We start from the raw sequence: 18,394 nt of genomic DNA on the forward strand, positions 1-18,394 counted from the left end.
TGCTGTACGAGTTGTAAAAGTACTGTGACTTTTGATGTCTTTTTGGGCTCAGGGCAAGAAATCTGACAGCCACTGCCATCTGGGACGGCTTAGAAAGTGTGTGTGTCTATAGGTATATGTTCTCTGTGTTTGAAGTGGCAGGTGTGTCTTGGGTGTCTTATATCAGTTTTATTAGGTGTTTCCTCTGCGCAGGGCTCACAAGACGCTAGGTGTGTGCACGCTACTGTACTGTCTGTAGCTGAGAGGAGGAGTCACAATGCATTATTGGACTGCAGTGTAACTCTACCTTACTTGTGCCAAAGGACTCATAAAAGTGTGTGTGTTGAAACTGTGCGAGTAAATAGAGATGTTTTTCTGCTTATGTTAAACTACACCTGCATCTGTCTGCATTCCTTCACGTCCCTGTATGTTTCAGAGTTTTTTGGTGTCAAATGAGATGGATTACTGCTGTATCCGTGCTATCTACAAAGCCAAAGACACACATTCACATGTGTTCAATGTCATGTGGCTGCTATCTGCATCTGTAAAACGTAACTGAGTTTGACAAAAGTGGCTGAAGGAGAAAGGTCAAAGGTCTTCATATTGTTTTTTTTAATTGTTTTTTTAAATCTTTTTTTGTGTTTGATGATCGAGAAAAAGGCAGTTTGATCAGTCCTCTATATTGCTGCATGACTGTCCTCAACATGTACACACCAAAGTGATTGAAAAATAAGTGAAGCTGTCCTTTTTATCTCCTTACTGAAAGCCTCTGTCTCCACAGCCCTCTACTGACAAGTGTCTACCACCTTAAACATGTTTTTACTGATAGCGTTTCCTCCCCGAGTCACAACCTCATGACCTTTACCATCATTAATTACAGCTCAGACAAATAAATAACAGACAGAGGGGAGGCACTCCGTGACTTCAGCCAAGCATGCAGTGTCTTGCTCTGGCTGTTAACACATTTTTCTGCTTCATCTATCTGCATCTTCTGCTTACAGTTAGATTGATTATCTAATCAGCTGATGACTTCCTCCTTTAAAATTGTGACACGTTATAATGCTGTGCGTGCTGAACACTTTTTGAGAGAAGGGATGAAAGCATAGAAAGTTAGCCATTTTCGAGTGTTTGGATAACTTAGCTTTGAGAAAATGAGTGAGGTATTGTGTATGCAAGTCAGAATTCTATAAATCTCTATTTGAACTATGAAAAAGTAAAAAGTCAGATGTGTGCTCAATTATCTGCTTTGTTCTTTCAGTTCTTTCAGCTTCAAGCTCGGTTCATGGTTTGGATTTATCGGAAAGACTGTGATCAGTTCCAGTCTTTGGCCTTCTGAGTGCAGGAAAATGAGAGACTGTTCAGTTTGGAGAGATTTTCAGGAGACCAAACTTCAGAAAGAAGTCTTTAGGATTTGTTTTCTCTGTTCTACCAAAAAACCATGTTGGTTTCTTTTAACCATGGAGGCATTGTTTACAGTGATATACTAGTATCAAGGGTTGACAAAACTGAATACAGTGGTCTATCTATTATTTTCAGAGTGGGTCACGAGGAGGGGTGGACTCAATCCCAGCTGACATTGGGTAAGAGGCAGGGTACACCCTGGATAGGTTGACTATCGCAGGGCTGACACAAAGACACAGACAAGTTCTCAAGCTCTCATTCACACCTATGGGCAATTTTAGAGTCACAGATTAAACCTTAACTGCATGTCATTGGGGGAAGAACACCACACAGGATCCAAACCTGTGACTCTCTTAGTATTAAAAAACAAAACAAAAATGCAACCTGCACATGCGCATTTTTTCCCCTCCCCAAATGCCTGTCAGACTCTCAGCAGCAGGGATTGGATGAAGGTCAAGTATGCACTTGGTAATGCCAAATATCTTGGTCACAGAATGGAGCAAGTTAGAAGAGCTAGAATCAAATTTGTGATCCAATTGTGTAGATTACGTCAGCTACATTACCATGGTCAGTGTTTCCCGGCTGCTGGGCGATCTAAAGCCATATCCTTTATTTGGCTATTGTGGTCGTTGCTGTTTGTCGTAAAATATTGGGTGTTGAGAAATTAATAGCAAGCTAGCTATGCCCTGAAAGTATTCCATCAGTTAAAATATGACTTCAGTGGTCAAATAAATGTCTGCATGCAGAAATCAGCTGAGATCGAGGTCTGTCGGAATATTTTTTCACCCCCCAAAAACCCACAACATTTTCTGATGAAAATCTGCACTGATCGGCTTCAATTAAGAGTTGGAATGGGAAAACTTTCTGTAGGCTTTTAACATTGATAAACTACCTGATTTGTAAATATGTATTAAAACTTAAAATAAAATAAAAATGTTTGTGATTTAAAGCCCGATTTATGATTATAAAAAATGCAGTAAAACAAACAAAAAAAAAAGCAAAAAAAACCCAAAACAAAACTGTCAATAAGTTCTCCAACATAAACGGCAGAAGAGTAGAAGAAAACACTCATGGGAAGGCATCATAAAAGACAGTTTAAACAGTAAATAAATGAACGTAAATGCAGGAAATGAAGTAGTTACAAGAGTCACATGACTACCGCAAGTTACGTAAAAAATGTAAGTTACGTTCAAAAGCCCTTACTTTTGTTTCCACACGGGACACGAACCCCAAACCCCTAGGAGAAAGTCCGCCGCTTGACCCATCTACCCCAACCTCAACCTCCTACTGAATGCGGGAATCCACCGTTTTAAACTTCGCTTAGCTGTCAATCATTACTATGTCAGCAAGTTGGCGTGAAGTATGGAGACATAGCTTTTTTTTCGCTGCCAGTACATGCGACATATATTAACGTTTTTGACGGGAGAACAGGCTGAAACTGTAAATCTCTCAAGACTTAAAGTATACTTCACTGTTTACACTGTTAATACAGGACTAAACAGTTTTTACATGGGGGCTCCAGATTTGGAAGGATACAGAAGCTCCTCTTTATGGCTCTCTAATGTGTTTTGTTTAATATTAATGAGAAAAAGATGCTGCAGAGGCCAGAGACACAGTGTGGTCTGTCTTCTGCTCTTTTTGTTGCCAAAATGTTGGTTTCAGCTTTTATGCTTGCCAGGAGCCCAAGTAAGTGACTGTTTTTTGTGTGTTTTTTATTTAATATTAGAATGAATATTTTATTGGTTCAATGAAGGGAGTAGCTGGTAGATGTTTGGAAAAATGATCTCACAAACTTTGGCGCGAGATCTTGCCATGACTGAATGTTTTCAGTGCTATCTGAAAGTCAATCGAAAGTACATACTTTGGAAAAAATGGTTTCTTTGAGGATCAAACAGCTGCCGAGACCAAAGACTTGGAGAGGCCAGCTGTCCGGCTTTGAACTGCTTTTATGATATTTGTGTATCTGTGATTGTGTTTGTGTCTGGGGTCCTGTTGACCGCGTGTGTGTGTGTGTGTGGGTGAATGTGTTGGTCCTCATTTCCTGTTAGTATTACAGAATCTGACTTCTCTCCACTGAACATTGGCTGTTTATACTGGAAACTACTCTCCATGTCCAAACTTGCCTCTCCCTTCCCGGGTCACTCTTCACAGAACATGTTTGGCTGCTGGAGCTCTTTGCTCTTCCACACTAGCTGTATCACTCCATCAGTATTGCTAATAAACCTGGATAATAAAGTCTTATTAAGTGAAATTATCCAAGCAGCAGCTCTGTTGGCCTAATAATCATAGATTTAAAAGAAAAAAGCCATTAGCATTTAGGGAAATGTTGGCTTGGCAATGCGGGATTTTGTAAATGCATCAGTCTGTTTTGAGTTCAAAGGGGCGTTATTAACAACAAAAACTTAATAATACCAGCCAGAGGGACATTTTAAAAAGATATATATATATATATTTTAGGCATTTTAAAGCTCTATTTGATAGTGGCGATATTCACAGTGAGGGGGGAGACAGAGGTGAAGACATGCGGGAAAGGGCTCCGAGCCAGATTTGAACCTGAGCCGCCCGCTTGCGAGGACTGAGCCTCTACGGTATACGCTCTACCTGGTGTGACACCGGGGACGCCCCAAACCAGAGGGACATTTGACATATCGCTGATTGACAAATGCAAGTTGGGTCAGTGCTTGCTTGGGCCATATTCAAGCAGGAAAAAATTGCAGCCTGATCACAAACTTTCTTGAATAACAGCTAAACAGTAGATTAGTAATATCCATCCATTCATTATCCTTTACAGCTTATCCGAACTCAGGTTGTGGGGGAGCGGGAGGTGATCCCAGCTGACATTGGGCGAAAGGCGGAGTACACTCTGGACTGGTCGCCAGACTTTTGCAGGGCTGACATATAGAGACAGACAATCATGCTCTCATTCACACCTATTTAGAGTCAATTTAGAGTCACCAATTCAACTTAAGCTGCAGGTTTTTGGACTGTGGGAGGAAGCTGGTGGACCTGGTGAGAACCCACGCTGACACGCGGAGAACATGCATATTCCACAGAGAATAGCCACAGGCAAGAGGCAAGAGTTCCCTGAGGCTAAAATATGTTTCCGAAAACATTTGTGATGGGAAATGCATGCAATGCATAGGCCATGAGTTTCACGAGTCTGCGGTGTTGCGCTGGATGGACCTGCTGACTGAACATAGTTGGATCTTCTGTCTATAACTTTTCAAATCTGGACCAATGACACTTCTTTGTTGGTTACTGAATCAATCCGTTCCATATTATATAAACAGTTGTGATCGGCCTGGCCAGGTGGGCTGAAATATTAGCGAATACATTCGACAATGTGCCAAAGAGGTTGAAAGTTCAGAATTGTCAGCGCGCCCAGGACAAACTTGGAGAAGAAGTAGTATGAGACACATTTTCCTGGACCCTGGAGGAAATGTCTTAACTGCATCTATGTGTATCGTATGTAAAAAAATGAATGTGTCATCGCCAAATTGTGGTGCTGTGTTATGCTTACCGTAAACACATCAGACCATGATTAAAATGATTCGTAGCCCGTGGAACTTCTACCGCTCATATTTCGCAAAATAAAGACCATAAACTCTGTTTCTTTCTGTCATGTAGAAGATATTCGTCTCAACTCTCACTCTCTGGAGTCAAAAACTCCAGACTACTCAACAGAGATGTCGACTAAACTTTTAATTAACAACTGGAATGGAAAGGGTTCCTCATTGTTGGATATTGGAAGATGAGATTTTGCTCTTGATGTTTCACACCGTTATTAAATTGTGTAATCTTTGGTGTTTTTTTGGAAGCCCAGTATCCTCCTATGCTCCAAAACCCCCATTCTCCATGGAAAATCACTCTGTATTACAAATTGTCAAGGCTGGGAGAGGCTGCCAGAGGTCTTTGCAATGGTCTTGTTTGTTTATGTTAATGATACATGTGTCTCAAACCAAATTGTGTTATAATTTGATGCTTGAAATTCTATACGTACCTTTTTGTTATCCCCCAAGATACAAAACTGTGGTTTACGTGGTTAATTTGAAAGTTTGAACAGTGTAAAGCAGCAGTTGGGTATTGCTGGGAAGGGGGGTTTGCGGTCAGCCAACCTCCCCTTGATAATCCAAGGTTAATAAATGAACATTGTGCGCTTTTGTTTCCAAATAAATAGCCTGACCCTGGCTGTTTATGCAGTGATTAAATATCACTATTCAAAATGCTGGCTACATGTTAAAGGCTACTCCCTGAAATCTCCCAGTGAGACAAAACCAGATTTAGTAATCAGACCACTCTGTTTAACACCACTCCCTTTATTGCCACTTAATCTCAGTAAGACCACACAGATATGTAAAACCCCAAATCCCTGGGTGGGAGAGCAGAGACTTATTTCCTCTTTTCAACATTTCATTCCACACTTTGCTCTCCTTGGCCACACAGATCTGCGAGACGACTCCCTGAGTAGAAGAACGGAAACGTAGGAGAGACAGATTTCTATTCATTTTAAGTCCGCTTGGTCGGCTCTCCTGGACCTCATATATCTTCGATAGAGACATAATGTAAAGTCCAGCCTTTCATTCTTTCCCTCCAGAAGATTTCAGTAGGCTGGAGTCACACTGGACTGTCACGAGTAGAGTCATCCAGTTCTAATTTGGGCTGAATAATATGAGGGAAGCCACATGTCAGATTTAGTGTATAATATCCCCTCTTCCTCAACAGAAACTCAGATGGCCTCTTTTCTTCTGTACAGATCAAGTACTTAACAGCAAATTAGATTTATTGAAAGCATTCTTAATACAAATGTGTTTCAGTTTAGTTTATTACTGTTTTGGTTTTGTTTGGTTGAAAAAATGAGCCGGTGGGGAAAGGCCATAAGATGATGTAAACTATTTCTCGTACTGCAGTGACATGGTTTACATCAGGTCTGCAGCACCGCAAAGCACTCGAGGAAATGTTTGAATGTCTGACTGCAAGTTGGAGAGGGACGTGGGCCACACACAACATGACAGATTTACTAAAATTGTTCACACACATGCAAGTTTATGCGCTGATAAGAAAGTTCACTCACACAACACAAATGTTTAAAAGCAGCTAAAGCCCAACCGATGTGGTATTTTTGCTTTCGAAACCAAGTTACAGTGGAGAAATTCACCATTAACTAATATGGTGCCTGAAAATAGACCTTTTATTTGTGGATTTTGCAGCATTATGACTATGCATAAATGTAAACAATTAAATGTAAGAACAATTTGTCAAAGTAGGAGTAAGCTGTAAAAGCAAAATTAAGAAGGTTTATTTTTATATCATGGCTAGGTGTTTCCTTTTAATCAGGTTTGATTTTAAATTAATAAAATTAAATATATTGTCTTTAAAATACACGTGTGGGTCATAATCACCAAAGTTTTTGTGAAAAACATTTTTCATGTAAAATAAAACCCAAACAGACTTATTTTTGTTGTAATATTTATTGAATGTTATTTGAATATTGTAAAAAATAGTGCATACTGCATTGTACTGTCAACTAATTCTACAAATGAACAAAAAAATAAAATAATGCAAAAAAAATAAATAGCTAAATAAATATAGGTATAAGTACTGTATGTTCAGCAGTCTGAAATTTAAAAGAATACAAAATGAAATAGATGACACCATTTCTAAATCACCCCAAGATTAGTATTGTGTAAGAAAAGTTTTTATATTGGCCAACAAGATATATTATGATACCAATATGCCTTTGCTATGCCTAAATAAGTAAAAAAAAAAATTGGGTGGGCTCTACTTGAACCTGGAACCAATATACAGTCATGGAAAAAAATATTAGACCACTCCTGTTTTCTCCAATTTCTTGTTCATTTTAATACCTGGTACAACTAAAGGTACATTTGTTTGGACAAATATAATGATAACAACAAAAACAGCTCATGAGAGTTTAATTTAAGAGCTGATATTTAGCCATTTTCCATGGTATTCTTGATAATAACCAGAATCATTATCAAGAAAACTACACTATTAGTACACTATTGGATTAATACTTGGATTGCATTCACTTCATCTCATTCAACATGAACACACAGAAAACACATTTGGAATAGAGACACACCAGACGCTCATTGTGCAGATATGAGTTTGACCTCATCAACTTGAGAGAATGACACCCGTTTTGTCAGCCGCAGCTGCTACAGACAGGAAAAAGGAAGTAGTCGTGCCCTCTGTTTCCTCTGGACCCCTGTGTAGTATAAAAATGTCTTGATACGGGTTTCCTCAGTCACCACTTCTTTTGTTCTCACTCTTATGTATGTGTTTGAGTGTCTGGCCTTTTGACATTGTCCACTTGAACATCGGTTTCCATTTCAGGCCTTCTGTCTCCAGTTTTAGCTCTGCTCACACAGCAGCCGAACATGTTCTGGAGTAGTTTGTTTCCGTCAGTAATTGTTGGTGTCTTCATTTTCTTTATGACTCAGAATTCACATTTTATATCTAAATTCTCTCTCACATTGTCATTTTGGCACCCAGACAGTTTTGATGCTTTACAAATCTCGACAAAGCTCCTTTTGACCCCAATGTGATGAAACTTGTTCCGCAACATCAGCATGTCACGTTGGCTGGAGTCCAAAAACCAGAGATACGAGTCCTATGTGGGACACTGTGGATATCACATTTCATCTAATAAAGCTCTTTTCTTGGCCCTCATTACAAACATGTGGGATCAATAAGCCTTGTTAAGAAATAATTTTGGTTCTCTTCAGTACCCTGAAAATCAACTTATCTACATTTGGATGACAGTTACGGTTGCACTGTGATTTGATTTATTTAAGGGCCCTTTCCTGCTGTGTGTACCTTACAGAATGTGTATGTAAGAGTGAATGTTTACATCCTGTACTAGGGGCAGAAATATCCTGCTATTCCAGGAAAATTTAAACACGAAACATTTTCAATTTTGTATTGTTAAATGGAAAGTTATACATGGTTCTTTATCTGCAGGATCAGTACCCAAATTGAGAACCTAAAGCACATTATTCACAAAATAGTACAGGTAGACCACAAGTTCAGCCTTGTACTCTTTGACTGAACTTTATGTTCATATGGACATCAAGAAACACATGATACAGCATGTATTATATAATTACCTTATCCCAAATTTCTTTGAGATGCAGATTTTTAATCTGTGTGTATGTGTCTGTGTTTTGCAGACGGAGTGTGCCAACTTTGTTCGCCTCCTGCAGCCCTACAACCGCACTCACCTCCTGGCCTGCGGCACCGGGGCCTTCCAGCCCATGTGCGCATTCATCTATGTGGGGCACAGAGGAGAGGTAAGCCAAGCAGTGTGTATATGTGGGAATGCCTCAGCACATCATACACACTCACACATAAGCAGAAAAATACACATATCATCCACAAAAAACTAAAGTTGATGTGTTTAGCCACTCTTGTGCAAGACATATTTTTTACTGTATGCATGCTGAATTACAGCTGCAAGGGAAATGTTTGGAAACTGTAAATTATATTCACTTTCTGTGTTGCCATTAGAATTTGTGTACTTTGATAACAACTGACCAATAATTGAGTTGTACTAATGCGTCACTCTTAATCATGTTATTGTTCGACATTAGTCACAAACTGACTTTGTCAGGAGTGAATATAGATCTCAACTGACAGTTTGATAATGTTTCCGTCTCCCTGAAGAAAGTAAGTGCAATATTCACTCTTATTTTTGCTGTGGTTTGGCTTCCTTCCGCAAATCTCAGAACTTATTTGTTATCGTCCTGAAACGATTTACCCTCTGTTGCTAACGGCTGATATTTCTTGGGCTTCATCTTCCACGATCAGCACCATTACATGCAAGAATGGAGTTGGAGTTGAGAGATGATGTCTACGACCACATTATAAGAAAACTATATTTGGCTCTTAAGCTTCTGATGCTCCGCTAGCATATTCATTAATGTTGTCTTTTTCCAGGTTTTGGTTTTAAGTTAGTAAAGTGTAGAGTTAATGTGTGATGCTGGAAACAGCTGCCTATATGGATTTATGCTTTATTGGGGGATTTGTGAAAGCTGGGAGACTGGACTACACAGCAAATGTGCAGACCTGAAAACCGAAAACAATGGGCTAAAAGAGTAAAAACTAAGCCTGATGATATTTTTTCTGTGGGAGAAAAAGCTTTGAGCATGGCATGACATACACTTAAGAGCCGAACAGCCACCACAAACTTGTGGTCAAGTTTTTATGATTACATTTGAGTCAAATGTATTGCTCAATGGTGTTTTAGGTGTTATTGCAACACCAAAGAAGTTGCCCACAACGAAAGAATGTGAGCTAAAGTCACAAGATATAGTTGTCTAAATAGTTCACATTATGAACAAGCCATAAAGAAATGTCTGCAATGTTGTTGCAGTATAGAGGAAAGGATGGTAGAATGCCACTGTATTATAATACATCTGCAGTACTGTGCATATGATATGATAAGGAATCAATGGGTGGCTTTTAAGCAATCCTGTGGAGGAAACCAGGGTAATGGAAGAAATATGTTTGATGCCAAAACAGAGCTCAGGCTCGTCGTGCTTTGAGCTCAGATCCCCGGCGTTCAAGGTTAAGCCTCAGCAGGCAGCTCTGCCATGAGTCTTTTTGTCGGGCTACTCAGCCGTTGGGTCCGCTATACATCTTTTTAACCGCACAGGCTGGCAAACTACACAGCCACTTAGCTTGGTGGGACCCTCTGCGGAGTCTCACACTTGGAGCCATTTGAAAGACAAGAATCAATGAATGGAGCTATTAAGGCACACTCATTGCTCACTGTTTCACGGCGGTCCTCCACATCGCGGCCCAGTGTGCCGCCATGCCGGGCCCAGCAGGAGGGGGTCAAACTGGGCATGAGGGGAAAGGAAACCTTGATGTTGGCAACGGGAGAGGAAATGAGACATTGGGGTGGGAGATTGCCAACTTTTTAGTCGGAGTGTGTGTGTGCGTGGTGTGCTCATAATGTACAGAAGGTGCATTGCAGCATTTTTTTTCATGTGGATTTAGTTGCGTGCTGCAGTGTGAGTGATCTCCGAGGTGCCATATTCTGCCTCACTCTCAATCTGTCATCCTCAGTGTGGTTTTTGGACTTGAGATTTTATTGCACATTGTGAAAAACAGCACACGTCTTTCTCTGCTCGTGCTAAATAACTTTAATCCCAGTAACAATATACAGTGGTCTGCATGGTTGAGAACAAGGAAAACAAAATTAGAGATACAAAAATAAGTCAGTGGAATCCTTGTAGGGTGGTGCTGGGTTTAAGGACAGAGCAGCCGTGTTATGGGAAGTAGGTCACCTGTATGAATCCTCAGACCTGCTGGGAACACAGGAGCTCTGTCCAGGAAATTTACAGCAAAACACTTAGGCCCTGTTTAGATGGAGACGATCTGGACAGAAATCATAAAAGGGGCGTTACGTTCTCACTTTTTATTCCGCGTTTAGACGTTCGTCTTTGGGAGGGAATCTGTGTGCATACGTTGACACAAAAGTCTGTGAAATTTGATGTAGTATGCACGCCAGGTGGCTCGGTGGTACTGTGAAGTACCGCCACACAACACCACCAAGAGCTTGCACATGCGTAGACACTTCTCTTCCCTCCTATACTTCTCTTTCCTACAGTCTCCCTGGCCTACAGTCTCCCTGGTCATGTTCAAAGCTGCCTGTTTCGCCTCCCACTGAATTGGTGCATCAAAAAATTGCCCTAGGTAATTAATGTGCCTTCTCTGTTCTGTCATATTATCTGTGATAATTCTGCTTACCTGTTGAAATGACTACTGGACAGTTATCAGAGCTGCTAGGGCAACTTGAATGTCTGACTGATGGAAATAGTCCGACATGTTTGTTGTTGTTGTTTGCCTGGACTGCACATGGATGTTACGTAAACGTGTACGTGACAGGCCAGCGTGAGCTGATAAGAGCATGCTTTTGCGTTTTCAACCCTTTAGATGGATACACAACGGTAGAGCGTTTTTAAGATTTCCACTCTGGAGGGTGGTTTCAAAAATTTTTTTGCATTTAAGCCCCAAAAACGCCGTCGCCGTCCAAGCAAAAGGCACATTTGATAAAATATTTTGTCGTTTTCACCCGAGAGTTGTCGCGTTAACAGGCCCTTAAAGTGATTGCATTGATTCAGCAAGCTAAGCACAAAACAGGCCATTTTTGTTTTATGTGTAATGTATAGATGGTTTTATGCTTTAAGTTGAGGTTTGCAGTGAGTTTTGGGGTAAAAGGAGAGGACATCAAACATTGGACATAAGGCACCAGAATTAGGGGGAGGGCAAACCAGCAGATTCCACAGAAAATGGGCTTAATTTTGACATTAATTCCCCCTTTAACTGGGTTTTTGAACACACTTGACAAACATAAGGGCACGGGTCTGGTGGGTGGCAAAGCAAACAGGGCACTTATTAAGACCAGATTGATTTCACCTGTGTCTAGGTGACTCCAGACAGCACAGGTGTGCTCGTTAATTCTCCCTGAGATCCCGAGAGCCATGGCAGAGCTGGAAGACTTTTCAACACTTTAGCTGTAAATGTTTGCAGGTAGAGGAGGGAGGAGTAGGATAACATGCACAACATTATGTTCATTAATAAAGGAGTTTTAGTGACGAGTGTGTTAAACTTTTTGCTGCTGACTGGATCGTGATGGGGAAGGTTGAATTGCGTTCCACACAAATTTGCATTTGTCATTTGTAACGCTTATTGACATCACTTTTTTAAAAGCATAATTTGTTAAAATTTTGACAAACAAATGAGAGTTATTTGGGAAAGGTTTATTTGCACAGTGAGAAAACATACAATGCAAATTAAATATAGAAGAAAAAAATGCACTTTGTCCAAAAAAAAAGTATGTGTGTTAAAAGGCCGACCACCTCAACTGTCCTTACTGATACGGGTTGAGATACCAGTCATCCTCCTGCCTGTGTGTGTTTATTTGTGTGTGTGTGTGTGTGTGTGTGTGTGGCTCGTCAGAGTGTCTGTGTGAATGGATGACGCCACGGGGAGCCTGTCCATTTATTTAACCAATCGTTAACTGAAGGAGAACACACACCAATCTGTTTGTCTGACCTCTCGAGGGAACCAAGGCCGTGAGCCCTCACACCGGACTCTGGGTGGGATGACCTTTGACCTTGTAGGTGTTTCATCTCAGTTCAGGGCAGACAGACATTTATTCTTTGTGTCCCTCTCATGTCACCCCTCTCCGTCTTGTGTTGCCCAAAGAGAATTATAGGCACAATTCCAAGTGAGGAAATAGGCTCTCTTACAGTGAAACATTGTTTTGAAAATGTTGCAATATTGGAGCTGTTATTGCTTTTTAGAGTCAGCTAATCTTAACTATATTTCATGCTTTCATCCAAAGATGACCACAAAGAAATGCATGTCACAATATTCTACTATTCCAACTAATTGACGTAGGAAAGATGCGTCAGTAGTTTTCATGTTTCTGGGAGGTCAGTGAGTTTCTGAATCACCAAAACTATTTTGAAATTGTTGTGCAATAAGATTGAATTAGATCTGGCCAATCAGAAAAGGCTTACATTATTGTCTTCCTTTCAGTGTGAAAACAATTTAATTCTTAGCACATGGTGCTAATCTTAATTATGGAAAAATATGAACCTTAAATAAATGTTTTTGCCTCACTCCTTCTTTCTCACCCAACCTCACACAAACTGGAGTCCCCCTGCTGAGTGACACATCTGCCCGAGCAGTGTCATAGACGTGAAAATAAACGACCATATTACTGTGACGACATACAGAGGACTGGACCCCACACACACACACACACACACACAAACATGTAAAACACACACACAGTCAAACCAAACAAATGATACAAACTTGAACATATAAATATGCAGAGTTACAGACAGAAACACACACAAACATGATGAAAGACACGCACAGTCGAGCAGAAATCTAAATATATAGACGCAAATGTGCAAAAAGACACACAGATTGAAAGACATGCACAGTCGGGCAGATATTTATATGCACCTAACAACAGCTGACAGATTGAAAAATAAGAAGAAATAGAGAGCTGTAAAAACACACATTAAGTATACAAGTGGCCGACTGACCTTTGCGCTAGAGCCATATTGTAGACTAAAGCAGTTTAAATGCTCCATTTTCAGCCTGTTCTCCCCTCAAAAACGTCAATAAAGGTCGTGTGTACAAGCAGCGAAAAACGAGCTATGTTGACATATTTCACCACTGCAATGCCCCCGACGCCATCTTGCTGATGTAGTAGTGATTGATGGCGAAGCAGATTTAAAAAGGAGGATTTCTGCCTTCAGTTAGAGGTTGGGGTGTTGGATGGGTCAAACAAACGGTGGACTTTTACCCAGGAGAGTTGGGTTCCTGTCTCATGTGAAAACAAAAGTAAATTATTTTTAACCAAAGTTATGTTGTTTACATAATAACAATAATACATTACATTACGTAAGTTATGTGAATGACGTTTTTCAACATAAGTTGCAGTAGTCACATGACCCTTGTAACTACTTCACTTCAGGCATTTATGTACATTTATTTAAATTTTAAATTGTCTTTTATAACGCCTTACCAGGAGTCTTTTTGCCCGAAACCTAGGTCAGAGGTTTTACAACATAAATCCACAGAAACTGCAGCCTTTTTTAAAACCACCCAACCCAACCAATGCGCCGCTGTACCACGAGTTGTGAAATGCGAGCCACGATACGTACATATGTGTCGTAATAGGTGATACTGACACACGACCTATTCTGTCATTTAGGTTGGAGAACTTGTTGTCCGTTTTTCATTAAAAGTCGTTTTTACTCTGCAGTCCTGCTTTTTGGCACTCAGAAAGTAACCAACTGAGTAACTCGCTTCCTCTCACCATGATGGCAGACTTCCATTACAACCTCAGTAAGTGCTACTCGTGGGACACTTTGAAAAAGAAAAAACCTTTAGGGGAAAAAGCTCTCGCATTAAGTTGGATAAAAAAGTGGACTAAAAAGATTTAAAGCATAATCAAAAATAAATTGCTTATAAACCACCCATTTATTTTTCCCTATGCATGTTGCCTTTGGATCAAAGCCCTGAAAAGTGGAGATGAATGAATGCTCATTTTACTGCTTCAGCCTTTTCTTTTCGATTATTACCATCACTCTTAATCCACTCTCATCCCAATGTCTCAATGTTTCTTTGTCTCTGTGTCTACTTTATGTTTGTCTTGTCTATTCTGTCTTTCACTTTCTGTCAACAGAGAAGAATGAAAAGCAAAAAAAAAAAAAAAAAGATTTAAGGAGAGAGCAAGCTTCCCATGCTTTCACTAGAGCTGAGTGGTGAGAGAGGGAGCCTAGCCATTTATTTGACGGGACAGTGAGGAAAAAGCCAAGTACAACAGCACTTCAAATGAGGTCTTTTGGTTAGCCAAGTTGCCTTTAAGATGCTTGAAGAGAGTCCAAACTGACTGAGGGACATTCAACATGTCTAGGCTACTTTACTCAATGTGCAGCTATATTTTATCCTGTGCTAAACTGTGAATAATAAACATGGATAATTCAAAACTGTCCTTTTCGGGATTCAAAAATGAAAGCTGGGAACTTCAGAAGATGTTTTAAAACGACAGTCCTGGTTTATATTTGAAGAATTTTATACACCCCTGCAGCATCCACCTCTACTTTATCAAAACATTAACAGCGAGGGAGGACATGAGGGGAGGGAGATGGAGAAGAAGATGAGAGACTGGAAGGAGCTGGGAGGACAAAAGGTGGATGTCTGCTTTGTTCAACTCAGTAGGCCGGAGGAAGAGAGATGGGACAGGGAGAGAAGGAGCAGTTTTGTGACTGGGTGGTATATGATAAAAACTGGAGGTCTAATATTTCTCTCTGCCATCACTTCTTTGTGCACTTTCTTTTTTTGCAGTGCAAAGACAGAAGACAAGGAAGATTAGGTTCCACTTCTGCCACCTCAAGTCAAAAGAAAATATACATCTCAACTCATCCCATATGGGAATTTACATGTAGCTGCATCCCAGCTTTATTATATGTATAGATGCAACATTTTAACATTTCATAATCTGTCATGTTATTCAACGTTCTTTGTTTGGCATGGCACTAAAGTTGGAATGGAATTTAAGCTTGATTCTTGGTTTCCCTCCATACGAAAACATGCAACATGCAACTTTGTGGCTGTGTTGCATCTGCTCCATTAAGGCTGCTGTCAGGAGAAATAGCCATCTGGGGATATTTTCCTGCCTGACTTAATAGTGTTGCAAAATACTGTGTCAGGAAAGAATTCTAAAGAAGCTCTATGATTCTCAGGAACTGACCTTTTAACAACACTTTTTAAATTTTTTATTTATTTAAGGGTGTTCTTTAAAAAAAGACTATTTAGCTTTGTTGAGCAGCGGCCACTAAAATTACTATTAATGACTAACTATGGGATAATGCTAAATGCTAAAACATAGTGTAACACTATGTGCCAACAATAACTACATATTGTGAGTCACACAGACTGTGAAAAGAAGTGGACATAGTCACCTTTATGCCACCCACCGAACAAACTCGACGCCTCAGGTTTGGTATATTGGCTGTCGCCATCTTGTTTTTTTGGAGCCTGAAATACATCCATTATTCGAAATGAACAGTCTTCAGTGTCTTTAAGTACAACAGAACACTGAACACGAAGACACTGAAGACATTTGTAGGTGACTCAATAGTTACAATGAACTTTCATGAACTGGAAATACACTGTCGAGGATGTAAACACATAGGGCACTGTAGTAACAAGTTAAAAATAGCCCCACCCTAAAGAATACCCTGCTTCATTGTCTGTTTTGCTCCAAATGGGACCATAATTTACAAAATAACAATAACATTGTGCTGTATTGAAGAAGACTTGAAACTAGTGATTGAGACAATAAACTCATTAGGAAAGTTGATACTAAACTTATTAATCACACAAGAAGTAGGGTCATTTTCAACATATACAATCTGACTTATAGTTGCAACCAGTGGAGTTGCCCCCTTTTAGCCATTAGAAAGAATGCAGATTTCAAGGCACTTCTGCATTGCTGCTTGGTTAGTCAACATAAGCTAGTGGTCATACCAGACCAAGTAAGGCTATGGCAGAAAAACTGCTGGGTGTATTCAAGTCAACAAGGGTGCAGGTTTATCTCACTTTAAAGCAGCTGATTAAGGGTCAAGATTGTGGCCAACAATAAAGGAAAATAGTAAGGTTATATAATGAATAAGGAGAGGCTTATGAATGACGTTTCTCACAAGTGAAATGATACAAATGTGCATGTATGTGTGTCAGTAGCCACTTGTCTAAATGGTTTTGTAGCTGGGGTCCTGATGTATTTGCCTTGGCACAGCTGAGTACAAAGTGGCCTGGATGTCTTTCTCTCTCTCTGTATTGCAGCACTTGTGTGTATTTATCTTGGCAGAGTTTGGCCAAAGTGACTCTGACAGTCTAATCAGCTGCACAGGCAGCCACACCATTCCTTCAGATCATTATGAGATAACACACGCATGCACTCACACACAAACAACCCAAAAACAGCGCAGTGTCTTGCACTTATATACGATGCACAAGTGTGCAGTGAAAAACTGGGCACAGAAGTGTCACACCATCATCATATACACACACACACACACACTCAGATGGGGAATAGAGATGCAGTGACGTGAACTTCAGTAACAAGAGACCGAAGAGGTGCTGAAAGAATAAGGATGACTAATGAGTGAACTACCAGACCTCGGCTGAAAATGAGATGGAGAGCAGAAAACAGATGGAAATGAGAGCAGAAATTCAAGATAAAGAGAATGAAATAGAGTGATGAAATAGATAGATAGAAGAATGAAGGGAAAAGAACAAACAACACATTTCCAAGAACAACATGTTTATATTGTTATTATCTCTGTGATATGACCGATCATGTTTGCCCTGAAATCATCTTTTTCTGCTATAATGTAATTCGTCAGTAAGTATCACTTTTCTTCTAATGGTAGATTTTTAATTTTGGAGCGAAAAGCTTTAAAGTTACGACTAAAGCTTTTGTGTTGATTTTGGTGGCAGTAGTGTTTCCATGGGCACCAATATCCTCATGTCAAAAAGATCTGCAGTTGCCAGACTTGTTATAGAAAACTTCTCATTTTTGTGCAGCAGTCCCAGTCCGCATTCTGGTTCTCTCATTGCCTACCTTCCCTCCAACGGGCCCAGCAATAACTGCATGGACCTCCAGCAGAGGGGAGTTGATGTTTCTACCAAATCTTTTATCCCCAATGCTACTCGCCTCCTCAACTCAACATACAACACACTTACTTTTTAACTGCTCTTAATTGTCTTTTTCTTTTCTTATTCTATGTTTTAACTGCATTCTCAACTGCTGTATGTTTTTAATGAAATTCTGTATCTTTACGGTGAGCCGAAGGTAAATTTCCACCATGGTGGATAATAAAGATTTATTGTATTGTATCGTATTGTAAGCTGATGTTCAGGTTGTAATGGACAGTGGTGGAAAAAGTATTCAGATCTCTTACTGAAGTACAAGTACTAATACCACACTGTGAAATGATTCCACTAAAAGTAAAAGTCCTGCGTTAGAAACTTACTGAAGTAAAAGTATAAAAGTATGAGCATCAAAATGTACTTAACGTATCAAAAGTAAAAGTACTCGTTATGCCGAATGGACCCACTCAGATTGTTATATATATTGAAAATATATTATTATTGATGCATTTAGGAGTTGTTTTAACCACTGAATATACTGCTATGTTCCTAGATAAATATAAAATATAATATAATATAGAATTTAAAGTTCACTTTAAATTAATCATGTTTTATGTTAAATCTCAACCTGAAAAGTAACTAAATTTGCCTCAAAATGTAGTGGAGTAGAAGTATAAAGTTACATAAAACAGAAATACTCAAGTAAAGTACATGTACCTCAAAAATTTTGTTTTTGTTACCATAGTTCTTCTGAATTTTATATCTCGGAAGTGGTGTGTTTATATCACATCATGCTACT

General features: G+C 39.7%; 1 protein-coding gene across 2 annotated transcripts in view; it reads left to right on the forward strand.

Moving 5' to 3' along the window:
- The window catches only part of sema3bl (sema domain, immunoglobulin domain (Ig), short basic domain, secreted, (semaphorin) 3bl), a 77,633-nt gene that overhangs the window by 33,525 nt on the left and 25,714 nt on the right, over window positions 1-18,394 (forward strand). For both annotated transcript variants that reach the window (XM_059333129.1, XM_059333130.1), the window contains exon 4: window positions 8,574-8,693. In XM_059333129.1, the coding sequence (XP_059189112.1) occupies window positions 8,574-8,693 (120 nt within the window). The remainder of the gene's footprint in view (window positions 1-8,573; window positions 8,694-18,394) is intronic.

This window comes from Centropristis striata, chromosome 5 (genome assembly GCF_030273125.1).
Source record: "Centropristis striata isolate RG_2023a ecotype Rhode Island chromosome 5, C.striata_1.0, whole genome shotgun sequence".
Lineage (NCBI taxonomy): Eukaryota > Metazoa > Chordata > Actinopteri > Perciformes > Serranidae > Centropristis > Centropristis striata.